This window comes from Opisthocomus hoazin, chromosome 3 (genome assembly GCF_030867145.1).
Source record: "Opisthocomus hoazin isolate bOpiHoa1 chromosome 3, bOpiHoa1.hap1, whole genome shotgun sequence".
NCBI lineage: Eukaryota > Metazoa > Chordata > Aves > Opisthocomiformes > Opisthocomidae > Opisthocomus > Opisthocomus hoazin.
Window position 1 is genome coordinate 31816351 of NC_134416.1, and position 27246 is coordinate 31843596.

Below are 27246 nucleotides of genomic sequence, written 5' to 3' on the forward strand. Positions count from 1 at the left end.
GCAAACAGACATGTACTGAACAAAAATAAAGAAAAAAGTGACATGCGAATATTTAGGGCTATCACTAAAGGTAAACTACAAATAATTGACAGGAGGAATTCAATACAGCAGCAATTGTTCCTATGCAGTATTATGTAGTATATGGTTGTTGATACATATGACCATTTACTGAGAATTACTGGAATTTCAGAAGGAGTAAAAAGTGATTTTTATGTGTAATTCTCTCTGACAAAGTTGCCCAAGCAATTATTCTTGTTCGAGGGAGTAGAAGTCATTTATCTGCAGCAGTCTGACCTGAACAGCAAGATTATTTCTGTAATCAGATTAACATCCCAAACAGTGTTTAACTCAGTTCTCACCTTTGCTTTGCAATTCTCTTTTTAGTTAAACGTTTAAAGAAAGTCAGACTACCAAAAAATCCATTATTTTCAAAATGTGTATGTGAACTAATGTCTGTGCACCAGAAATCTTTAAAAAAATGTGCAGTGAGGAATAGCGATTGGTTTACTTTCATTTGTTTTCCATTCAGCATAACACCTTCTTTGAGTTTAATGATCGTTTGGAAGCTATCCTGGACAAAGCATACATCTACAGGTATGTGCTTATTAAACTCTTGTAGCATGCAAAGCTTGGCATAGAATGGATTTCATTTGATTTCATGACTTATCAGTGAAGCACCAGATGGAATATGATACATCTTTAACTGTGCAATTTAAGCTTTTTTTTAAATATCTATCTTTATGGTAACTATTAAAATATTAAATGTAAAGCTTCACTCACATACAAAATCTAGTTCAGCTCAGCTGGCCTGGTTCAGGCAAAACATTAAGCAAACTGAGGATCATGACAAAATTTAGCTGATCAGAATTATCAGCAGTTTCTTTAGTGAAAGAGCTACACAATGGTTTCTTTAGGTTCCTGATAGCAGTGCCTCAGTAGCTGTTTATTTATATTTAATAAGAGTCATGAGCTTAAGCTTGTGTCAACATTATCCTTCAAATACGCTCTCACCATGAAACTGGCATATACAGAAACTTGATCCTCCACTACATGGATTAGACTTGGAATGAGAATCAATTCAGCACAGATGTCAAACAGTGATTATAACTGTTGCCCGCTGCACTATAGTCTCACCTTCTGCATTGACTGGAATAATACTGGAACCAACTCAAGCAGAATAATACTGGAACCAACTCAAGCAGTCCGTGCACACGGGTATGGCAAGTTTCACAGGCCCCTCAGCAGTAAATGTGAGTGATGCTCGATGAACTCTACTGTGCCACCATTGTTACTGCCTACTGTCTGTGCCATCAGCCGTAGTTCATCCTGTGCAATTCCTATAGTGACTATTTTTTTCCCCCTGCCCCAGTTTTGGAGCATGTATGGTTCCTATGTGCTGCTGCAGCAGAAATACAATTAAGCAGAAATAATGTTGTTTACCATCTTTTTCTGTTTCAGAGATTATTGCACAGAAATGGTAGACTTGGTATTTATGCATTGCAAATGAGGTATTTTATGTGATTTAGAAACTAGTTAATTTGAAAAGGCATTTGAAACATCATCTGTTTCATATTTTACTGTACCTGAAAAATAAAAAAAAAAAAAATCTGAAGTTTGAAAGATCTGCTAAAGCATTTTTGAGATGCTGACCTCCACAAAGCTTATTCTAATGTTGCCCTCTCCTTCCATTTATTGAAGAGTCTTTTTTGGTTTGGGTTTCTTTAATTCTTTTAAATTCTTCTTGGTACAAGAGAAGGCTTGTCCCAGTTTCCACAAGAGGAAGAATTTGCTTTTCATTTTCTGAATCACTACCTCCCTATCTTCTCCAATTTCTGATCTCATTAAAAAGAATGAGTTTTCATATCTCTTGATTACATTTTTAAATTTTTCCAATGTTGAAAACTTTAAAAATAAATTAATTATTTTCTATATTACTTCCTTTGTTTTTCAACGACTTTTCTGTATCTCCTACAATATTTGCAATGAGTACTGGGAGATATGGATTGTTAATAGAGATGGTTTTGAACTAAGTAATTAGCTTGCATGTAACTGTAATGTAGTGTATGTATATGGCTTTCAAGGAAATGGAAACAAATTAGCAAACCCATTTTCACCCAAATAGGCAATTTTGCAAGGGATACAGTTTCACACCATGTAAAAGTATGGAATGGGAAGTGGTTGTTTAAAGGGCAATTTGGGAACGAGATGTGTATATCTACAAAATACCCTGACTTTGAAGGCTGTGATGTTGATTTGTGTGTCAAAAAACAGAGCAGGTGCTCATTCAGAAATGCTGAGAGGCACACAGCAAGATCTCACTGGTCCTGTAAAATGTATGAAGTAGCTGGAAAGATAGAGACAGTTACTCTGCAAAGTTGTTCTGCCTTTTTAATTTAGACAGTTTCGTAGCATGGTACTGGTCAAGTGCCATGACTGTGTGTTGATGCTTGTGTCATCCTGATCACAGGCCCACTTACATTTTCCAGTATTAAATCACTTGCAGAATATAAACTGCAGAATGTAAATATTGCAAATTGAATCCATTTTCTACCTCATATTCTTAAGGGACCAGAAACCTGAAATGTGTGAAACAGAGCATTCTTCATAAATAAAATGCAATTTTAAATCCTGCTGAAGATGTGGAGAAAAACAATGGTAGAGCACATGAACTTCAATATTGCTCAGCATACATAGTGTTAACAGTATTGACACTTTATTATCTATAGGCTTTCCCATCAGTGCGTTGCTGAGTTCTGTGGTAGAAAAAAAATACCTAAATTTTCATAAAAACATACACTCAGTTACTATGCACTGCAAACTGCATTGAATTCTAGCTGTAGCAGATAAACTTGGTATGTACCAACCTCTCTGTGTTTAGGCAAGTCCTGTACTTTTCCTCCTTATTTATGCCTTGCCTGTCTGAAAATTGACAGCTAAATCCAGGAGATCTTTCTTTTGAGGCCCGTGCACTGAACAGAGGATAAACAATGAGATCATTCTTGCATTAAACAGAAAGCTGCTCGGTTCTTAAGTAATTCATCATTGGTGTTCTTCAAAGAACTGGCCATAAGCATAAGAACGGGGATTAGGAATGGTATAACTCCTGCTGTAGTCACTAAATCATACTCTTGAGTGGATCTACTGCAGGCTTCCTAACACAGCTTTTTATAAAGGAGTTAATTTCTGACCTCAGACATTTCTTGGCTTTGGTTCACAAGTTTAGAGTCTATCTTGAACAGTCTGGCAAACACATTAACCCTCTAGCCTCATTAATACAGCTTCAAATCTCTGTACATATTCATAGTCAATTAAAGAAGTGGATTATAAAGTCCTTAGGGAACCGTAATTTAAAAATTACTCTGTGTCAAGTATTCTAGGGAAGATATTTATTTGACCTTGGACAGGTTACTGCCAGCTATTTTTTCCACAGAGTCAGTACAGGTGGGGAACTGCTTAGTGGATGCTCAATATAAGCACTGTTTATCCAAAATAGCAGTGGGTTCCATATTAAAAGGAAGGAAAAATAAGTTGCTTTACAGGAATCTGTTGACTTTTACAGGGTCATTCGAACAACTGGATACTTGCTGTTTATCTTGCACCTTAATGCATGCCTGTATTATTGGGCTTCAGACTATGAAGGACTTGGCAGCACTAGATGGGTATACGATGGCAAAGGAAACATGTAAGTCCTTTTCTCTTGCAAGACATTTTTGTTATTTTGCTGCTTTCTGCATCCCCCTCCTTTTCCCATGCCTTTGCTTGCAGGGTATGCCCTTACTTTACAAGTGCTAGGATAGCAAACTTTTAGTACCATGACTGCTGATTAGCAGCTTTCATTACTAACACGTATTTGAAGCACAGGTGCAGTGAATAAGCAGTTCACCACTTTCAGCTTTTATAGGTTTATGAGTCAGTGTTAAGCTGTATCTTAATTAAACATTAGAAAGCAACAAGGGTCATAAATTAAACTTACTGATTGCATATGCACATGCGAACTGTTGGACGGATTGCAGAACATTCCCTCAAAGGAATCAGAGGCACGGATTTTTTTTCTGCCACACGGCATTGTGTCATTAAAATGCTAAAGTTTAGTCCCTCTAAACACCATGGTGATTGGTCTGAAAACATTCCACCCATTTTCTCAAATCTTTTGAGAAGGTCATACTTAAACTTGTGGCAGAGTGTCTCCAGTGTGAGAAATGGACATTGACACACTTTTCCACAAACTCCTTGTGACAGCAACAGCTGGGTGCCAGGTAAGACACAGTCTTTAAGATGAGGGAGAGGGAACAAGAGAAAACAGCAAAATCATATTATATTTTGTGCGTAGTTATATAAAAACATATCTAGTAGGTTCAGATGTATGAACATTCATTTCTTTCAAAGGCCATAATTTAGTTAAAGTTACAGAAGCTCAATTTATTCATTAATTACATTCTTTGCAAAACTGCATATAATGTATTACTGCTGTCATAAATCACCCTTTAAATGACTTTTCACAATTCACTTGGAAACATGCTCCTCTTGCTTGTAATTTTGTCAGACTTCACGAGTTTTGTGTGAAGTCGCTATCTTGAACGGTAACAAAATAGCCTTTACACTTTGTGTAAAGCGGAATTGAGTCATTATCATTAGGGTTCTCTCTCAAAAAAATGACATGGCTGAAGTTTCCACACATCACTAAACTACACAGCTGGAGTACTGCAGTCAGACATGTGCAAGCAGGCTCCTGGACCTCTGTGGAAACAGTTAAGTAAGTGAAGTTATTCACAGGTACTTATTTGCAGGATCAAGGCTTTCAGAAATCTGACAAGAAAATGTAGAACAAATTTCCGTTATAGCTATTTCTGTTAATGTCATTCTTGGGAATACTTGCCTCATAATTAAAAAATAAGACTGCGCAACCCGAAAACTCTGAAAGTAGAGCACTTAGTCTTCAAGGTTTTAATATTTCTTCAGAACAGCCTAAAGAACAGGCAAGAAAGTCTTCCTGTTTTTCACAGACAAGAAAATTTTACATTCACTCAGGGAAACAATCAGTAGAAATTCTTTTCTAGCTTGATCACAGACAATGCAGTTGTGCTCAGAGGCAACAGTCAGGTTTTTTAATATTTGGGGATATTTTTTCCATGAGGAGACAAAAGCACTTCTCAAATGATGTCACGCTGAAATCACACGGGATTTAGGGCAGAATTTTTTATAAAGAAAACAATAATAATCAACTGATTGTTCAAGGTCTGCATTAAACTGAGATGCTGAAATAAAATACGTATTAAAACACATCCATTTAAGCATCATTAAGCCATTAATCTACTTCGTCTTGGCATTGGCTGGTGAATGTATGACTTTATTCTTTTGCCTGTATCTAACTCATACTGGATTATACGGTCCCATGTACATGGAACCCCACAGAGTATCCCTTGTTGAGCTGCATTCCATAAAGTCTAGCTTGGTATCCCACTAACAGCAAACGCCTTCTATATGGGATAGTCATCGCCTTAGAGAATCAGGCATGACATATTATCTGATTGTCGAATGTTTTGGGATTTTTGACAGGGAGGCATTGTGTGAACAGGAGTTCTTATTGGAGATGCAAAGTGAATTTAGACATATCAGACAAGATACTTCTAGGTATATTTATTTCTCTGGAAAGCAGCAATTAAGAACAATCTGAGAAAAATCTGTCAGAAAAAGTGACCAGAGCTGCAGTACACATTATGGCACAAGAGTGCAGATATAATTTGCTTTCACACAGCAGACAGAGTTGCCAATCAAAATAAGTCTTTGGTCTCACATAGAATGGGAACAGATTCAGAAAGAAGATAAGACAAACATAGCTTCTTAGCTAACTAAAAAAATGACAGTAAGCAGTTTGACAAATAAATCAAAATTCTAGTGGGCTCAGATTACACTGATGCAAAGCAAATGATCTGGCAATGATTTGGTGGCATGAATGTTTTATGCAGCATCCCTGCTGGGTCTGTAAAATGTTGATAGCTATGGCCAAAACTGTTCTTAAAAATATCAAAACTCCTAGGATCTTTTTTTTTTTTCCTTTCCAGGCTAAAACCAGTACACAGACAATGGCTTCTCTTATCAATTTGGTTACATATGTTCCTGAGAAGGCATACTAACTGATGAACTTCAGTTTATGACAAACAGCTGTACACAGCACTCAAACCACAAGCAAAATTTTCAAAGTAGCTCTTCTTGCAAATTTCTGCTAGCTGTATTCTTTTCTAGCTCATGTCCATACTCTAAAGTGGTAGTGCCATTCCAACAAGATTTGAGGTCTTTGGCATTGCAGCCTTCAGTCAAAGCCTATGACCTGAGGTGCAAAAGGCGGTCAACTTTACCCCCTTGAAATGCACCCAAATTGGGCACACAAGGTGTTCCCAGCATTAAAACTGCACTGATGAGCTTGGTGTAATTAAGCAGACAGACCTCAGTCTCTCCTAATGAAGAAGGATGTTATCCCTGATGCAAGACCGTAGTGTAGAGCCTATGTAACCATGGCAGCAGGATATTGAACAGGTCTCTTAATCATAGCTAAGTGAACAATTTGAACTATATGTGTTTATTTGCAATCTAATTTAACGACCTAAGTAAGAGATTGGTCTCCCTAATTCCTCAGGAAAATGGCCAAATCCTCTAGAAAGCGATTCAAGGCAGGAATATAATGTTGTTCTGAATTGTTCCATGGAAGCATCTGTGCTCTTTCAGCACTGCCTATAATGGAAGCTAAAACTAGGGAGCTGAAATTCCGATGCAAACCCCCCAGGTCATCATTAAATTTAGGCAAAACAAATCATTCCACTTTGCTCATGGTATATTTCTTCTGTTGTTTGCAAATCATCCACAAGTAGTCTGCAAAATTCTCTGTCATATTTATTAATCAAAACACCTATTTGCATCCTAATGATGTTTCTGTATAGCTTGCTGCTTTCCCACTCCGGACACAGACTTAGTGGATATCTGGAAGTCCCAGAAAATGATCACTGTACTTGTCTAGAACAGCTCTACTTCTTTCGTATGCATTGCCCAATGTACAGTAAGACTGGCATATCTCAAAAGGTGTCTCCTGGGTATCAGCTATACATCGCGCTTGCAACAGGTCTGATGTGTCCCCTCGCAGTGCTTCCTGTACAGAAGCAGTTCTGTGCCTCCAGACAATCTGTGAATGTGCAGCCCAACCCAAGTATGTCAGACTTCACGCTTTCAGACCTACTACTTGCAGCCATACTTTTTAGATAAAAGCTTTGTAGTTTGCACAGTCCTGTCTGAGATCATCATACCCACAGCCACCTGATGAATAAGTCAGGAAGAAGAGGTACCAAGAAGGAGGTCATTAGAGTACCCAATAATAAAGGCCTCTTCTTTACTCTGCTTAAACCCATCCTGGTGGTAATCTGAGAGGAGTCAGATGTGCTAGCCCCAAAATCACGCTTCACTGGGCCGACATGAATATGTGAGTACCACCTTAAAATTTGATAGCCACATGCACAAAGATTTGATTTATCTGTAGGAACCAAAACCATGTAAGAAGTTTAGCATACTTTGAAATGGAGTTTTATGAATGAGATATGTCTATTGGCATAATATTACAAAGTATCTTATTTGCAGTGTTTCTGAATGTTTTTCTACCTAGGAGTTATTTTAGGGAAAAATCTAGTAGTTTGATTGCCTGAAGGATAAACACACTCTCTATGTTGTGCAGAGGGAAAATCCCTTTCTTGTCTCATGTTGTTTCCTTCTAACTGTAATTTTATAGCAGGCTAGCAAGCCGTATGGTGAGCAATGATGGTTTCCAGACACTAGCTAGTAGGAAGCAGAGCTGCTAATACAGTTGAAATAGGAGTCTGTTTTTTCTGGCTCTCCTTAAACAAAATTTACAATCTCATTTCTCCCCTTCTTAGGGAAGAAAGCTGCTTTATATTTCCACTGTGTACCTTTCATTTCAGACTAAAATAAAAACAATAAATTGCACAAATGGAGAAAATATAAAACCTGTGCCTAAGAGATAGTGAATATCATGTGACTTTGCCAGTAGAAAGCTTCTTTTGAAATAAAATTACTGAAAAATATTATGTATTAACTACATCTTCAGAAAAGGGTGGGCAGATCAGAAAGAAATCTCTCACATTTTGGATACACAACACTGCAAAGAAGGCGACCCCTGAATTGCTCTGAGGAGCTGCTTTCATTCTTTGTAGACATTCCCAGAATTAAGATTATATTGTCTGTCATGGTGCACTTAGAAATCTTGGCATCCAAGAGGTGAGGGAGTTGCCTAATTACTTTCACTTCCTATAGTAACTAGCACAGAGGTAATGTAAATTACTTTTATATTCATAAATTATATATGTTTCAAGCACTACAGCATTCTCAGTTAGTGCAAATGAAGATGATATTAATATGCTTTCTATTATAATTCCCCTCAGACAAGCTAGAGATATCATTTTATGCTTAAATCTGCAATTCTTGCAAAACATCTGAGGCTTTTTCTTACTATTTATTTCTGTTACAGAAGTCTAAGAGAAAGTGGACACTTGTACATACTTTGCTGGAAGCATGCATAGATGATGATTTTTTTGAATCCAAGTGAGAATATAATAGTGGTGTAATCCAGCTGTTCGTTTTGCACCCCTAACAAGGAAAAATGATATGATGGCAGATCTGAAATGAATTTTTTGATTTAAGGACTCTGAATGAAAACAGCCGGTTCTGGATTTTAAAATAAAAAACTAGAAAATTATGGTAAAAGTGATCATTGAACAAAGAAAAAAGTGACTTTGTAATGAAAAACAAAAATTGATTGCTTGGTAAAGCCTGACAATTTAGGTGAAAGGCTTTGAAACACATTTGAGTGATTTAAATAAAAACCCTCATTGGAATTGATCACTATTGTGAATTTATTTTCTCATATTTGCACAAAACTGACCCTCTAATTGTATTGTTACATGGACCATTTATTAATAGGAGTGGAGTTCATACCTTAGTAAAAGAAGAGCTTTTAAGTGGAGGCCACCAAATAAAAATGTACATCTGAAGTGTGCAAGCAGATCTCACGGCCTCAGATTCAGGGTATAAGAAGCTGCATGCAAGACTCTCTATTTCAAAACAAATATCTCCAAATTTTTTCTTTGGGTTTTTTTTTATGTCAAACTCAATAAAATTCAACAAATAGAAGGAATCTTTATTGCTTCAGAAGTAATAGTCACTGATTAAATCATGAAAAATCTCATTGTACAAATAAGGAAAATGGACTTCCTTTCCTAATCATTAGAGAACCTGAAATCTGATTGTACAGAGACTTAGGAGTCAAATTCTGATTAATAGGGGGCCTTTGAAAATGCTCCTAAACCAATTACTTATTAGCTCAAATAGAAAGAAATGATAGCACATTCAGGACAATGATTTGAACTAGTTCATCCCCGCTGCACAGGATGGGGGATGCTACATTACTAGTGCTGTCATGTTCTAGAATAAAATTTAAGACAGAAGCTTAGAGATGTGAAGGCGCTTCATATATATATGAAAGAGAGTTACTACAACTGTCCTCAAAAAATAACACAAAATGTTTGGACTTGATGATCTTAGAGGTCTTTTCCAACCTATGATTCTATGAAAATTCTGTACAGGTCCTTTGTCATTTTGATATACTTGTGCTATCATCCTAATAGAAATACACGGCTTGAATGCAATGTATTCTGTCATGCACAAGGGTGTGCAAAGCAGGCTGTACAGACAGAACCACAATTATTTGGCCAAAGAGCTCACGGTTCAGGTATGAGAAGTAAGAAACAGCAGGTGTATACGGGGAAGGAGTCCATATAAGCCACATGTTGAAGAAGAGTCTTAGTGACTGACTACTGCTCACTGCTATGTTTGGCTTCTAGATCAAGAGAGTTCTGAGAAAAGTCTTCAAGGGTGTTAACAAGGTGGTTTTGTAGCCATTGACAGACAGGTCTTCCCAAGCATGAGGGAAAGTAATGAAGAAGGCAAGACAATGTTTGTTAAGGTGGCAGAAGGGGTAGTGGAAGCCTGCCACTAAGAGAAGTTAATGCAGGATTCAACCCTTCAGTGCAGAATAAGTGAAGTGGTTTGGAGAAGCTGGATTAACATGCAGATTGTGAAAACCTGTAACTTTTGTTTGACATAACCCAGGAGGCAGAGCCAACGAAGGGTGCTGAGACAGAGTGGGAGGAAGACCAATGTGGTTAGAGGTAGGAAAATGAGCGGGCATGACAAAGACAGCACTACATTTGTTGGGCCCACCATAAGACTTCACACTGGTGTCATCAAGTGAATCCATGGAAGAGAGCTTCAGATGTGTGTGCATCTAATATGTTACAGATAAACTCTGCAAAGTCTCTAACTTTTACGCTGCTTTTAACACGATGGCATCTTCACTGGTAGCACTCTAACGCTGTAAAGTCCACCCTGGCCATTTGTTACAGAAGTCTACTGTAATGCTGCACAGAGTTACTGGAGAACAGTAAGTAACCATTGCATTTCCCGTATATTCTTACTTTGCTGTCAGTTGAGAACATTCAAATCAGTATGATTCACATAACTGTATCATTTGTACAATCGTAACCCTTTATAAAAAATAGTGAAGGTCTTTTGGACTGAAAGGCATCACTGAAAGGCCCAAATCAGGAAGGTAAATGCTTAACTTTAATCAATCACATAAGTACCTATAGCCAATAACAAAAATCATGTCTGTATCCACAGGTATCTGAGGTGTTACTACTGGGCAGTTCGTACTTTAATCACTATCGGTGGCCTTCCAGAACCACAAACCCTGTTTGAGATAATTTTTCAACTCCTGAATTTTTTCTTGGGTGTCTTTGTCTTCTCCAGCTTAATTGGACAGGTACATAAAGAAATCAGTAACCAGATTAGTTCAAATTACTGTAATGTAGTGATAATATATGCTATTTAATGAAGTTTAGTTCTGGGAAAAAGTTTAGGTTCCATCTGGATGTCCCTCTATTTAACTGTCGTCTGTGCTAATTCTCCTGACAAATACATGTATTTAATCAGTTCCCAGTTTTGTAGCCCTTTTGCGCACAAGCTGATTTAAAGCCAAGAATCTGCAAGATGTGAATGATTCTTGAAACTGTGTATAATTCCTTTTTTCTTCCTCACAGCCAAGAAGACAGGTCCTTAACATTCACACTATACCACTAAATCTGATATAAAAATTATACTTGTGGGCATGATATTAACATGTACAAATTATTGAAGAAGTCATGCTTGATGCTACTGCCAATAGAATGCTATTAATGCAAATCCCATGATTTTTGTCAAACTTGTGTTCTGCTCTCTTCCATAAATTACAATATAGATGTTAACCTGAAGATCAAGTGTTTTCTGTTTCTCTTCATTCTCATTTGGCAGGAGGAAAAAAAGAAAAAGCCCATAGTGCAGCAAATCAGTTGTATTTCCAAATGAATATAACCGAAATATTTCTTGCTTGTAACTGTTAAACTTGGGCTTTACATCCATAGGTTTTAAAATACCTTGCCTACAGACAAACAAATGCCATAGTTCCTATTTAAGACTGTGTCTTCTTATATTCCAGACCTTTTGATTTGTACATGTCTGTTATTGGAAGAATTTTGCTTAAAAAAAAAAAGATGAAAACTGAATTTAATTTTTGTTTTGAATACAGAATTCAAAAAGTTCAATCAAACAGCTAAAAACTGCATGTCTTGCTGTTTCGAAGTGCGAGAATCGTCACAAAACAGGCTCTTGCCTATAGGATTTAAAAATCATCCACAAAAAAGAATTACAAAAAATAAAACAAAGTAGCTCATACAAAATATTTCTTTTGGAGAACTATTGAGTTCAAGTATATTGGATTAACCTTCAGAGTTTGCATATTTATAGTTTTTTCCTAAACTGGTATGTCAATGAAAGCACCATTCCTGAAGAGGATTCTGCAGATTAGTTTTTGTAACTTGCATAGTCATTTGCAGATTCAAACCTTAAATCTTAACACAAACACCTTCATTGCAATTTGTTAAAACTCCTGTTTACAAAGAGCTCTTAAAAATATGGAGTTATTCCTAGTTTAGCACACTTGTCTAAAAATCATTATTCCTACTTCAATCAACTGCACCTCTGTAATGAAGAGCAGGATTCAGCTCACTGGCATACTAATCCTTGGCCACTGCAATAAGAAGCTGTTTGACTAAAAACATGCCTACATAGTTACGCTTTTGAAGAAGGAATATCTATGAACATTAACTCGTCCACTTTCTAGTAACTAAATTACATTTGTGTTGGAATGTTAAATGATGTTCCTGCACTAAAATCTTCAAGAACAACTTTCAGCCCAAATCGCATTCTTAGAACTTCTCTAGATTTAATTCACTATTTAAACAGTGGCAGGATCTTTATTCCAGTGGTGCCAGTGGATCTTATTAGAGAAATTTAGCCCAGTTTGCTTCACTTCTGAGTTGCATTGCACACCAAACGCAGGGTAGCTTTATTATGGATTTTTAAGAAAAGCATTATCTATATTTTTCATCCACGTCCAAAAATATAAGACAGATGAACAAGCTAAAAACTCACAAACGATTGCTTTAAAATCATAAATGTAGACTTTCCAACACAACTAGATGAAGTCTGTAATTCTTCTGAAAGAGCACATGAAGCACCTATTCAAAACATGAAGCTGAATGTAAAATTAATCAGTGATGTTGCAAACAAGTGTTGCATTCTTTTTATATGTTGTTGACAATATATTTAAATCAAGACTATTTCTACTGAAATACGTAGTAACTACTGATGTTTGCAGATGAGAGATGTAATTGGAGCAGCTACAGCAGGCCAGAACTACTACCGTTCCTGTATGGACAACACTGTCTCCTATATGAACACTTACTCTATTCCAAAAGGGGTTCAAAATCGTGTTCGAACCTGGTATGAATACACGTGGGACTCTCAGGGAATGCTGGGTAAGGCTTTCCAATTCCAGTTACATAGCACCTCCAAGGGAGAGTGGTTGTATATATAGAGATATAAGGTGAAATTCACATTTCTTCTGTTCTGAATTGCATGCGAGAAGTAAGGAGGACATTCAATTTACTTTAGAAAAGACAAAAACTCCAAAGCAATATGACTCTTACTATTTCACAAATTCTGTTAATTTAAATAATGTTCTGGTTATAACTTTAGACAGGATATGTAACTCAAAAGACGGTATCTTAGTAAAAGCATATTAGCAGCTTCCTCATTTGAACTCATGAACTCTAGAATAGCTCCACTAAGTTATTTTTCTGTACAATGCTCATTTTTATGGACATTCTTCCATTCTTCCTTTATACATTCTAACTAACAGAGTTTGCTTTTTTTGTTCTTTTGCAGATGAATCAGAATTACTGGAGCAGATGCCCACCAAAATGCAATTAGCCATTGCAATAGATGTGAACTTTGCCATTGTCAATAAAGTTGACTTATTCAAAGCAAGTAGTTTTACAGGAGAATGCAGAAATGTGTGGTATTCCTGAGACAGAAACCTTGTTTTGTGCATCTTGCAACACTTAAGAACATGTTTGTTAATATGCAAGGCAAAACAGGTCTAAGAAATATTTCAGGCAATGAAGACATGTCAGGACAAAGCCAAGTGCCTGCCTTTGAATTTTTTCTGTCAAAGCAGAGATTAAAAAAACAAAACAAAGGAAATCAGATTAAGACACAGTCCTGTTGTATAGACATATTAAAACTGGTCAGACTGTGATTTCAGAGTATAACTAATCTCAAGATTCAGACACAGAAGAATGTAATTTTTAATATTGTTCACCCTGCCTTGCTGTGTATCGTCCAGCACTGCCTGAGATACCACTAATGCTAGGTGTTTTGGCAACATAACTTTGATGTAGCAGAAGCTACTTCTTAGTAACTTTTTGTGTATAGGAGCTTTCTCTTTGGTACCAAGATAATTTTCCAGAGACACAATTTAAATGTGGTACTTAAGAATGGATTTTTGACAACAAAACCAAGGAGACACTACATTTTTAGAAGTAGTCTCGACGTACAGTAACCTTAACACTAATAGGTTTGTAAGGTTAATTGCAAAAAAATCATGTAATATCTCTGTATAAACATTACATATCTTCACGTTTTCCACCACTTTTGCTGAAGACATGGGGTTCACAGATTCATATCAATATTTGACATGATCTGAGGTTTTTTTTTCCCCCTGGATGAATAAAAAAAAAAAAATTGCATAAGAGACCCATCAAGCTGCGAACATAGCATTCACTGAGCTTCCACGACAAATTTTGATCTACAGAAGATTACTTTGCAAAAAATTAAGAGATGTTCAACCTAAAGGGAACTTTATAACTACCCAAAACGACAATTCTTTCAGTCTTTTCTCTGCTCTAAAAGCTGATCCTTACGACAGTTTCAGTTTGCATTCCACTTATGAATCGCTGGATCATTCATGTGTTGTTGGGTTTTGCTGCCCAGTATAAACACTAATAATCACTTGTGTTACTGGATTAATAGAGCAACCAATTCTAACTATTTTAACAGGGATGTGATACCCAGATGATATACGACATGCTGCTAAGGTTGAAATCCATTGTGTATTTACCTGGTGACTTTGTCTGCAAAAAGGTGAGCATTGCTGTCTCTTCGAAATAATAATTATGGCATGCTTTTTAGAAAAAGAGTTCAGATATGGGTCAACAGTGTCATTTAAATAAAATTAATCCTGAGTGAATTAGATAGCATAAAAGTAATTAAGGTATTCTGTGTAATAATAACAAATGTGCTTTCAAGTTTCAACTTAGAACAAGACAACATGGACTTTATTACATTATCAAAACCAAAATAACAGTAATATGGGAAAGTACTTACTGTAAATCTGGCTTATCTAATGATACATCATGAAGTTTTACAATTTAAAATGGAGTAAGCTTAATTTTTTTATACTTATATACATACGAATTCAGCCTGCAGATCTCAATCTATGATGCTTTGCCTGGGCTTCATTTGTGTCTCCAGAAACTCTTAAGTGGAGTTATCCAAGAATGTAGAAAATACACTGCATCCCATGTCACTCCCTACAGCACTCCCTCCAAGAGTTAAGCATATGATCTTCTTCCTGAATGCTGAGTTAGTCCCACTGACTCCACGCTGTAGGAAGGTAAACATTTGTGAATGAACTGAAGGATCTGGTGCATCCCTTCGAAGACCAGTCCCAGAATTACCATTGTCTAGGAAGGGTGGAAGAATAATTTGATGTGTTTGCTTGTACAGTGCACAGCATGAAAGGATCTTAGACTGCAGCTGGGACTCATCTCAACAGAGATAACAAAATGACAGTAACAGCTTCAAGTTCTTGATCTTGTAGTCAAATACAAACTATTCTCAAAAAGCATGGATTACAAGAAATTGAAGTATTATTTTATTCCAGCTTGATTCGAGCTATAAGGCCACTCACTTGGATACATCTACTATGTGGCCAACGACCACAGTAATCCTATTAATGCTGTAACAAGTAGTAGGGAATAAAAGGTTTCTGTTGGAACTGCCTCCTCCTTGGGTGTATGTTGGCCTCTTCGCACTTTACCAAGGCGGCTCCGACACGCAGGCTTGGAGGTGCAAGTGAAGGGATAGGAAGTGCAAGTCCTACATTTTCAGTTCTGACTGTTGCTGTTGCCTTTTCACTTTTAAGATAAAATTGCAGCTTTGCCTCAGTTACTCCAGCTGCATGAGCAGAAAAAAAATCTTTGCCTGTCTTATTGAAATGTTGTGATAACTGTTACAATCACATTTGTGAAGTCCCTTATGTTACTCCAGGTTGCCTGCTTTTTAATGTGTATACTGATGTCACGCTTTGAATCCTAGTAGATCATACAAAGCATAATAAATAAAGTAATAATCTCTTAAAGTATTCAATGATTACATAAAAGTAGACAAAGTTTTGAATGATTATTTTTCTTATTTTCCTTCTAATTAGCTAAATGGTGACTAGAAATTATAGTGTAAAAACTGAAGCTTTTTAGACCATGAAGCATAGGCTTTTTTGCATTTCTCTGTTATTAAATAGACAGCTGAAGTACTTTAGTTTCCACCAGAACAGTTGATAGAAATGACTGCTACAATCCTGATTATTCTCTAGTCTTCTTCTTCCAAGCTGGCCTAGATGGTCGTACTCCTGTTCAAATATTGTTTCACATCACAACTAGATCTGCCAAAGCCAGTCCTTGTGCTTGTGCTCAGTGCTAGGAAAAGCAGCACAAACATTTCTTTCTCCATAATACCGGTAAATCTGTTTATGAGAAAGTGGAAAGACATTGAAATAACAGTTTGTCAGATTATTCTAACAAAAAACCACTGCCTTGCTAAAACATGGGATCTTTATGTGTTTGTGTGCCCAGGGGGAGATTGGCAGAGAGATGTACATCATTAAACAGGGTGAAGTTCAAGTCCTTGGAGGCCCTGATGGTACAAAAGCCCTGGTTACACTCAGAGCAGGAGCTGTATTTGGGGAGATCAGGTAGGTCCATTGCTATTTTTAACACTTTCTTTACAACTGGTTGAATAACCAGTGGTTGTTTAACTTCTCTGCGGTAAGCACGACAGCTACCATGGGGAGTCTTGAAAGTTGGTAGGACCGACCAAGATGACACTAAGCAAGGAGATGCAGGTAAGTGAAGGAAAATCTAAATGAAACATCAGAGACTAATCTGGCAAGATTTGAGACCAATGTTTTGGGCAAGGTACACAGGGATATACAGATTTCTCCTTGAGCATTTAAAAGATCTAACACATCATCCTGTTTTGATGTCTGCAATACAGCAGGACCATATGCATTTTATTGCCTGTATAGTGAGACAAGGTGCCCTTACACAACAGATGGTAAAAAAGATAATTAATTTCCAACAAAGGAGATAAAAAAAATAAAATAGCAAATAAGTCAGGTTCATTTAGCAGCTGAAGTAGTGATTAAGTTACCAAAAATCAGGCATCTACATTTGAAAAAGTATTTGTTTAAGAGTAGACAAAATAAGAAAAAGGCTGACAGACCAGATTTTTGGATAGGAATTTATCTGGAGGAGAAAATTTTTCTCAGGTGGTTACAAATGTCTTTTATATTCTCCATGTAGTTGCTACGCAAAATCCATTAACTCTTACAGGCTGCTTTCCCCAATTAGCCAACCAAGTGCTAGATGTTAGGCACTGCATCCCTTGCTAAGGTTGGCCTGAGGAAAAGTAACAAAATACACGTGCTGCTGCACGTGATAAACTGGATTCTTGATTTCTTCCAGCTGCTTTCCTGTTACTGTTAATCCTCTTGCTGGTAGCTTTAATCTGCCTTTTGAAAAGCGGTAATCAGCTCTGTGCCAGGTTTACATTTATCTTCTACTTGTGACTCCCTTTGTGGTAGGGAAAACGTTTGTGTTTATCCAGTGACGTGTGTACAGAACTTGCTTAGACCTCAAGTGGAAAACGTCTGATATATCCCATAGATACAGCCCGTTTTCTTTGAATGGGAAAGTGAAATTATATCAGCTCTTCGAGAGAAGGTTATTTGAAAGGTATTTCTCTGTGTGACTGTATGATACCTGATCAAAGCCTCAAAACAAAGAGCTGTATTCTAGGTTATGTGGAAAGGCTGAGAATGCACTGGTTTTCATCAAGGGCTGAATAACGAAAAGATAAAAGAAAAAGCTACAGCAGCCCAGATATATCACATGTACATAGTTTTCAAATATTTATTATTCTTGTACTTGGAGCAAGGACTTTACTTTTTAAACTGAGAAACTGAGAAATTATAATGATCGGTTTTAAAACAAGGAAGAGGATTTAAAACTTTACATCTAATACAGGTGAGCACTTGTTTCCATGTGAGAACTACACAATGACCTTTAAAGATTCATTTCCCTGTATGTGTTACTCTTCACATAATTGCCAATATGGCCACTAAAACCCTCAGCAATGCTATAACCCCACTCTTCTAGTCTTGTTTTATTCATCCTTGACCTACTGCGGCAGCCTATCAGTTCAGGCGCACATAATTTGCATATAAATGACAGGCAGGGGATAAACCCAAGGAGAAAATACACAGCAACTGGCAGACATCTCCAAAATTGAAGAAAAGTGAAGACATGAAGCACTAAGTGTATCGGTAGAGATTTACCCTCTTCCTTGTGCCGAGGTGTTAGAAAATAATGAGTTTGTATAGCGCCCGTCTATAAAAGTTTTGTCGAAGTCTTCTGAATACTGCATAGCAGAAGCAAAAGAAGAAAATACTATTTAATGGATGAAATACTGCTTCATTTAGCACAACTGAGTTTTTCCGTTGGTATTCACAGTGTGCTTAACACCTTATATCAGACTGATATCCTTGTGATTTCTGATTCAAGATTTGTTTAGAGAAATATCTCAGCTTCATTCCAAGTGGTTTAACTACATGATTTGTAAGACAATTGCTATTTAATCTCACTCTGTTCAAAATGCATGTAAATGATGCTTAAAAAGTCTCTGAGGGCAAAGGAGTTGAAGAAAACAAAAAATGTTTATTTCAGAAAATTTCCCTGAATAATGCTAGAAGGCAAATGCAAACTAATGTTCTAACAAGTCCTTTGCTAATTTCACCCTTGAAAATTATTACAGAAACAGATTAAGTAATAGGAGTTGCCTTCCAATTAACATGTTACCCTCATTACTGCTTTCCTGTATAGATAATATCAGCTTGGGGAACCAAAATAATCTCAGAATCAGAGGCAAACAGATTGCTGCCTTATTGAGAGGCTGTCTGTATAGACAATTGAGAAAGCAAGAAATTCAACTATAACACAACACTTCATTAGCCCAGAGAAGTTTACACTTTTAGCCAGATGTCCTCATTCATCCATTTACTGTTATTTCACTAGAACAATTCCTATCAGAAAATGGTAATTCTGAAAAAATTAAAACATTTCTCCGTTATATGTACATTTTTTGACAGGAAGATCTCTAAATGTTTGGTCTCAGCTTTAGCTTTTCAGCTCTGTTGTTGCTTTATTTTAAAAATCAAAAATAAAGGGAGTATTTAGCTTTGTGAAAGACTGTATTTTCCACTTTGGCCCAGGATTTCCCATGAAGCGGCAGCTGCTGCTTTTCAATGAGCTCTGCCCTTTGGTGTTTGACATCCTGCTCAGAAGCAAGATCCAAACCCATTTCCCTTTCCTGACTTACCAGTTGTCTCCATATGCACTTAAGTGCTGAGCTGAGCCGCCACAACCATGCACATTCAGCTGATACACACACCATTCCCTGGATCAATTAGCTAATTTCAACAAACAGCAGCTTCCTACAGAGATCAGCTATTAAAAAAGAAAGAATAGATAAGCTGTGTCATCACTTTGATAACTTTATACCTTTACACTAAATTTGCTAGCATAAGTATTCGAAAGTCATCATCTCATACTAATATTACAGCATTTCAGGCTAACAGCTGGAGTAAAAGATATAAGGCAAATAAAGAAAAATTCTCTATTATTATAGATATTGCAGTATCAAGCACCATTGTAAGGCAAATGTAGTTATTTTCAGAAATTTGGTCTATCATGTAACTCATAGCACACTAGCCAAACAGATTCAATCATTAAGCCCGTAATTCTGTCCTTAGTCATCCTGTTTGAGCAAGGACTGCCTTACTTGCAAAATTCACCTCACGTCATCACCATAATGAAAAAGCTGATCTCTTTGGTCCTAGTCTGCCTCAATAAAATGAGCTTTCTCTTAGGAAAGCCTGAGAACGATTGTTCAATGTCTTGTTGAGAAGTGATTCATCAGAACTCAAAAGCTGTTTGTAATTTTCTTTAGCTGCTTTTCTTGTTGTGCAAATAGTTTTATTCAATCTGAGGAATCGTACAGAATTGTTTAAAAAGAAGATGATAGTCTGCATTTTCAGCTTGAGTTTATATGTTGATTGCTGTCTCAGGTTTCAGAAAAACACTCTGTGTGTGTGTGTGTGTGTGTGTATGTGTAAAAATAGCCTTGCACACACAGTTGCAGAGGTCTCTTACTATCCCTTATAAATAAAATATAATACATTATCTGTATGATCTAATATTTATAAATATATCTGTACATATATTTAATATTAAAATCAATATTTATATATCCTTGATTAATGTCTTGGATAAGTATTAATTCATGTTTTATGGGGTCCAGACTATTCTTTATTAATAACTTTTAAAATTAGAGATTACTAAATATTCTCTAAAAAAATTAACTCACTGGGAACCTTTTAAGGGACAAATTTTTAGGGTGGATCTTGAATACAGTGACAAAACAATTTTAGTACTAAAAATAAAATGCAACTTCTCTTGCGTATCATCACAGCTGAGAAGTCTCTTAATTTCATTTGCTTAATGCAAGATGAAAAAGTTAATTTTTATTTGTACAACATCTAATTTTTATGTGGATAACCTTCCTATAGCCAACTGCTACCTGCTAACTGGGTCTAATGCTTTACTTTTGAAACAAAATAGCCTTCTTTTCCTGGCAGACACATTTGTAACTGTCAGCTTTAGAGACCTTCCTAATCCATATCCTTCAACTCGCCAACATTCAAACATGGGATGTGGTATGTGAGAAAACTGAAAACCAGGGTCCCACAGAAATTCTTCACTCAGGAAAATGCAAATTCTTGGAGAACCATTCATTCATTGTAAATATCACTTTCAATAACAACGGACTTGTGCTGCTCTACTTCTGACGTAAATAATTTTCAACAATAAAATTGAGGAAATGCCAAGTTCACATGAGGACTGAAACAAATGCAGTCCCTGCAGCAGGTGTCTCTTGGGATAAATGTCTCTGTCTAGCAAGGCCTTTTTCAGTCCTTAGCATCTACATATTCCTGACCAGTGGTGACAATTTCCCTTCCTGCCTTTCCAACCCCAACTGCAAAGGGCCTTTACAGAACATCAGATAGAACAGCTGGACGTGAGTGAGCTTTACGGTGACTTTAATGGAGAGCCACCAGAAAATAGATTCCTCACTAGGGCAAGTAATGACGTGACTGATAATGTTTATCTTCATTCCAGCCTATTAGCCGCAGGTGGAGGAAACAGAAGGACTGCCAACGTGGTGGCTCATGGTTTTGCCAACCTTTTCATTCTGGACAAGAAAACACTCAATGAAATCTTGGTGCATTATCCTGACTCAGAAAAACTTCTCATGAAGAAAGCAAAGTATGTCCTAATAACAGTTTCTAAATCACACTATTTAGCTGCAGAATGGCCAGTTGTGGCTTCTGGCAGATTTGCGTTCCTTTCTTGGAAGAGTAACAGATGTAAACACATTTGTATTTAGAGGTCAGATTTGCCTGGTTGTATTTAGTGGAAGCCATGGTCATGGCAGGGGTTCCAAGGCTTGTGGAAATGTGGTAAGTAGAATGAAATCCTGAATGTAGTTGCCTTCTCCATTGTATTTAAAGCAACAAAACAAATAGGAGACAGAGATGCATATCAAGACTTCTTAAATAGTCAAGAAAGAAATTGTAGGGACAGCTGTCAGTTAAGAAGTACATTTTCAAAGATGCACCCAAACACCTGCGATTAATTCTACGGAGATATGCTTCAAGGCACCCACAGATTTGTATGGATTTCCAAAATCTTACACAGTAGTTAGGAATGGATTTAAAGTAAGGCCCGACAAGATGGAAAGACACATATCTGAGAGGTGTGCATTTCGTTCAAAAGGATTCTGAAATGGGATTTCAAACCCAAACTGCTTTTTGTCTTGCCTTGGGTGTAGCTTGCTAGGATCACCATTTCCCTAGCTTTGAAATGGCAAGATATTGTCAGATTTTGTCGTAAAATTATGACAAAATGAATACATTACTTCCTTGTAAAAGGAGTTTGTCATTATTAGTATAATTCAGCATTCTTATTGTTCTCAGCTGTTGCCTTGCATTGCTATCAAAAGTTGGAAGGTTGCTCCCAGACTTGAAATTCCACCAGAGATGATGAAACATAGCACAGGAGCGACATTTTGTTTAGCGGAAGTGTTAGCAGATTTTAGCATGCTTACACAGCCCTGCTTATCAAACGACAGTATCTTGCGAATCATCGTGTCCCTGAAGAACAAGGAACCTAGACACAGAATGGGCCAGTTGCCCAGTTTTCAAAACCAGCCTCAACAGGTAGGAAGCTGGAACAAATCCACTGACTGATGGTCCCCAGCGCTTACCCTTCCTGATTTGTCTCCAGTTTCTTCCTGAACAGCTGTACGACCACCGTTACTTGTTATTTCTGCCTCTCTGCCCCACATTACCTTCTTCTGCTTTCTTGCCCACACTAGCCATAACCTGCCAAGCCACTAAATTCTGTGTCCTCCAGATAGCCTTTCTCACGTGCAGGAGCTTAAAAATCATCCATCCTTCACATCTGCACTCAAATTTAGGGCCAAATCGCTCTCTAGATATCAGACTAGATACAGGGTATTCTGTTTAATGTTAAAGGTGCTGGAGGCCATGGATTCTGCTCACCTGTCTCGGCATTCACTAATTCTTCTAAAATCCCTGTGTTCTTTGTATGGTCAGCCATGTCTTTCAAAAAGGCACCAAGAGGAGATTTGTGCACTGTTTTGATGAAGATTTCAGTTATGTTCAGTTTTTGAATCAAGTTATCAGTTGCTCTGCCCTGGAAAGTTTATGTTAGAGTTCTCTGTGGGATTAAATTGGCCATCCCACACCTTTAAACGGCTCCTTGAAATAAAGGAGTTGCTCCATCAATAAATTTGTTCCATTATCACCTGCCTGATAGTCGGTGTATGGTCTTTATAAAATAAACCCATGCAAGCCACTGAAGTGTACTTTCCAAATTCATCACAACAGAAATTCAAAAAAGTAAAATCTTCACTTCTGAAATTCCCAGAGTTACAAAGTACAAGATGCTGGAAAAAAATGACAGTATTATTGGATTTACTGTACTTCAGACTGCAAGAATAGTTCTTATTCATAAAAAGCCATAAGTCAGGGCTGATGCAAGCATAGAAAAGTTGCCTTGAAAACTCTACAGTCACCTAATGAAAAGTGAAAGCATGGGAACCCTCTGCTTTTCACTGGTTCTATCTATCTTGGGACTGTCATCTAATCTCTACCCTCATTGTTCATTCTCACTTCTTGTCCTTCTGGTTGCAAATCAGTACAGCTACAGAAAGGTGTGAAAATCTAGTCTGTCACATGATTGGCAGTAAGTTTTATACCTTCAGGGTATCTTCTTCTACTGAAGAAGACCAAAATTAAGTACCACTGTCGAACATGACCTAGGAGAGATGAGCCATGCTGAGTTAGTTTAGTACACTATTACTTCCACAAGCATCAGCTGGACTCCAAATTGAGCACTAAATGCTCTCTGAATTTATATCCAGAAGTCCAGGTAAGAGCCTTCCACCTCAGTTACCCCTCCACACTACTTCTCACCTTATAAAAGTCTCCTCTACTTTGTGACACCTTAATTTGAGCCTGCACTTCTTTATTCTCCAGGATATAGGTAAGCAACTGTCTGCTCATGGCTTGGATGAGAGTAATCTTTGCTGGGTAAAAAACTGTCTGGATGGCCAGGCCCAAAGCGTGGTGGTGAATGGAGTTAAATCCAGTTGACGGCCAGTCACAAGTGGTGTTCCCCAGGGCTCAGTACAAGGTTTAACAAGTCCAAGTGTCGGGTCTTGCACTTTGGTCACAACAACCGCACACAACACTACAGGCTTGGGGAGGAGTGGCTGGAAAGCTGCCTGGTGGAAAAGGACCTGGGGGTATTGGTCGACAGCTGGCTGAATGTGAGCCAGCAGAGTGCCCAGGTGGCCAAGAAGGTCAACAGCCTTCTGGCTGGTATCAGGAATAGTGTGGCCAGCAGGAGTAGGAGTAGGGAGGTGATCGTGCCCCTGTACTCGTCACTGGTGAGGCTGCACCTGGAGTATTGTGTTCAGTTTTGGGCCCCTCACTACAAGAAGGACATTGAGTTGCTGGAGCATGTCCAGAGAAGGGCAATGAGGCTGGTGAGGGGTCTGGAGAACAAGTCTTATGAGGAGTGGCTGAGGGAGCTGGGGCTGTTTAGTCTGTAGAAGATGAGGCTGAGAGGAGACCTTATCACCCTCTACAACTACCTGAAAGGAGGTTGTAGTGAGGTGGGTGCTGGTCTCTTCTCCCAGACAACTAGTGATAGGACGAGAGGTGATGGCTTCAAGTTGCGTCAGGGGAGGTTTCGATTGGATATTATGAAAAATTTCTTCACCAAAAGGGTTGTCAAGCATTGGAACAGGCTGCCCAGGAAAGTGGTGGATGCACCATCCCTGAAGGTATTTCAAAGACATGTAGATGTGGTGCTTAGGGATATGGTTTAGTGGTGGACTTGGCAGTGTTAGGTTAATGTTTGGACTCAATGATCTTGAAGGTCTTTTCCAGCCTGAATGATTCTATGATTCTAACTCCAAATTAGAACTGTAGCCTCCAACTCTACCAGAGCCCAGGGTAAAATCCGTACCCTTTCCAGCTTTGCTCTTGCCACTGGAGCTGGTACAAAAAAAAAATTCACTGGAAACGCTGCCAGACTTTCACTCATGAATGTGTCATTTTAGCTCTGCAGGAATTTTGCTTGGTTTCAGCGCACTGCTACATGTTCGCATTCCTTCCTGTCACCAGGGTGCTACTGAAGGAGAAGGGGAAACCTGCTCCAGGACCACCAGTGCAACAACCACGGGGCTTGGCCAGTCTGTTTGGGCAGAAACAGGAAACTCCAAAATTGTTCAAAGCGATGCTTGGAGGTAAAGGAAGGGAAGGCCTTGCTAGGCTGCTGCAGCTGAAGAGAGAACGAGACATTCAGGTAATGCCACAGAAAACAAAGTAGGTAATTCCGGGTGCTGAAGAGGGAAACAGGAATGATACTGAGATGGCCTGAGCAAAAAGAGTAGATGAAAATGTAGCCTTACTGCAGTCAACAGCGAAAGCTCCCAGTAGCTGAGATATAATCACTGTACCTAATCTCTGTAAACACTAATTCTAAAATTTGGCTCAGATCTTCCCGGACCTGGACTCTATGCAGAGCAGACCAAATAAAAACAAAGAAAAAGCAAGGAAACAAAAGTCCTCAAAGAAAGTAAGGATAAAGGATAAAATAGACTCTACAAAGACCCTAAGGGCATGTGATCTTCTAATTTTATATAAACAACAGTAAATACAGAAATATCCTAACACAGTAAACTGATTCAGCTGACTCGAGCACACGGTGAACTTTCCAATTGCAAGTAAGATCTTTGGTTGTCACAAATCCTGAAGACAAAATTTCAAGTTTAGCCCACACAGCTAAAACTGAGGAAATCTCTAATATATTGCACTTATGAGAAAACTGTTATTTTAGTTGATGAAAAATAATTCCCACATTATAGTCTGTTCTGCAAAATGTTAATAAGAACCTGCTCAGTTCTACATATTTACCCAAAGGTGGCAGAATTCTTTTCTGTCTTTATTGCTGAACTGGCCATGTTTTTATTTATTTTTTGAAGTTAAATCAAGAACTTTGTTTACACAAATGACTACAGCACTATGATCAGAGCAAAAACATTGCTCAGTTTAAAGTGAACTTAATAGCAAACAGGCTTGGCCAAGGGACTGAAGCACTGAGCAATATGCCAAGATTTACATAACACTCTTTCTATACTAGTGCAAGTGCATAAACGAATGCAAGACCTAAGGAAGGGGTTTGTTCCCCAAAACATGCCTGCTTCATCTTGCCATATTGATAAGAAGCAGATACTATCACTATCCACAAGCTTTTCCTAGGTTTATGTTGACATTCTGATTCTGAAATTGCATTTTCATTTAGGAACTGATTTTCAGCATCTAAATATAAATTCACATACCTTGCATACCATTAATCACAGCATCCACGCTGTGCCTTTCCACTGCATACACAGAATAGAACTACTTCCTAAATTTTTTATGCAGCATTGGAAAGCATTTAACTTCTTGTTTCTAGGAAACTCAAGCTGAAGCAGAGAACAAGCCTGAACAAGAGGAGAAGAAATCCGCGGAGCCCGCGGCCTCATCCGCACCCCCTGCACAAAAGGAAGAGCCAAGTGCAGACACTAAGCCTAAACCACCTGCAGTTATGCACAGAAGAAGCACTAAGGAGTCTCTGATCATTAGTATGTCTCCATCCCCCAGAGCAGGAGAAGGAGAGATCCTTAAAGTTGAAGTTAAAGAGAAAAAAAAGAAATAGGTAGTGCTCTGGGCTGTGGCCCCATCTATTGCCTGGCTGAATTTAGAGGGTTAGTGTTGCTTCGCTTTTGGGTACAGAAGATTAAAAGTAGAGACTGCTCAAGAGAAAAATCTACCCCAGCTCATCCTCTTCTCTTCCTTCTCTCCTGAGACAACTGGGCAAATTATTTATATGCTTACTTTTTAGCCTTGGGCCTGAAGCGCAAACTTCTGGTGTAACAGGAATTAGTGCTCAGATTATATTTCAGGACCACTTGTTTCTCGTGTGATCCATGCTCTCCCTTATCTCTTACTCTGTCTTGTTCCTGCTTCTCCTCTTCCCCCTCCTATTAATCCTCGCTTTCTTATTGCTGTTCCTGTTGCTCAGTTTGCTCTTAATTTTTGTATGCATTCTTTTCTATTTTGTTTTCTGGTTTCCCATAGTTATCTTTCTTCTTGTTACTGCCCTACTGTTGCTGAGGTTACTTACATTTCTCTCGATCCTTGTCTCTCCTCCCCTTATACTTCTAATCAGTGACCTGTTTTTGTGAGCAGCGTGGCTCAGCACAGAGAGCTGTGATGCTCTGTGTTGGGATGTTCTAGCTTGGGACAGAGGGCTACAAAAAAAAACCATCGTCAAAAGACAAAATCACAAAATAAAGAACAGGGAAGCAGACTGCAGAATCACTGCCAGCCTTTTGAAAGCACAAGCATCTGCCCCAGGTGTCTTTGACTCTGGTGAATAAGCATGGCAAGGGCTTAGATAATCCCCCCCCACCCCAGCAGTGACCTTTAACTCTGCGCTGCCGATTTGCGTGTTTGATCTTCTCCAGGGGCTGGGCATTAACAATATTCTCTGAGGAACAAGCAATTGATACTGGCTACCTTTTTGACCTCGACTGATGGTGCAACATGAGCCCCATGCCTTATTGGGGCTGAGAGGACTACAGCTGTCTAACAAGGAGCTCCCACACCATCAGCCTTCTGCATTGACTCACCACAAAAAGGGATGCAATGTTAAATGC

At 38.1% G+C, this 27246-nt stretch overlaps 1 protein-coding gene across 1 annotated transcript in view; it reads left to right on the top strand.

The window, feature by feature from the left end:
• The window catches only part of CNGB3 (cyclic nucleotide gated channel subunit beta 3), a 68841-nt gene extending 42598 nt beyond the window's left edge, over window positions 1-26243 (top strand). Inside the window, exons 9-18 of the mRNA XM_075415902.1 lie at window positions 530-594; window positions 3560-3682; window positions 10738-10879; window positions 12812-12971; window positions 13381-13478; window positions 14554-14637; window positions 16407-16525; window positions 21069-21215; window positions 24668-24848; window positions 26001-26243. Of these exons, the coding sequence (XP_075272017.1) occupies window positions 530-594; window positions 3560-3682; window positions 10738-10879; window positions 12812-12971; window positions 13381-13478; window positions 14554-14637; window positions 16407-16525; window positions 21069-21215; window positions 24668-24848; window positions 26001-26243 (1362 nt within the window). The remainder of the gene's footprint in view (window positions 1-529; window positions 595-3559; window positions 3683-10737; window positions 10880-12811; window positions 12972-13380; window positions 13479-14553; window positions 14638-16406; window positions 16526-21068; window positions 21216-24667; window positions 24849-26000) is intronic.
• Window positions 26244-27246: the final 1003 nt, after the last annotated feature.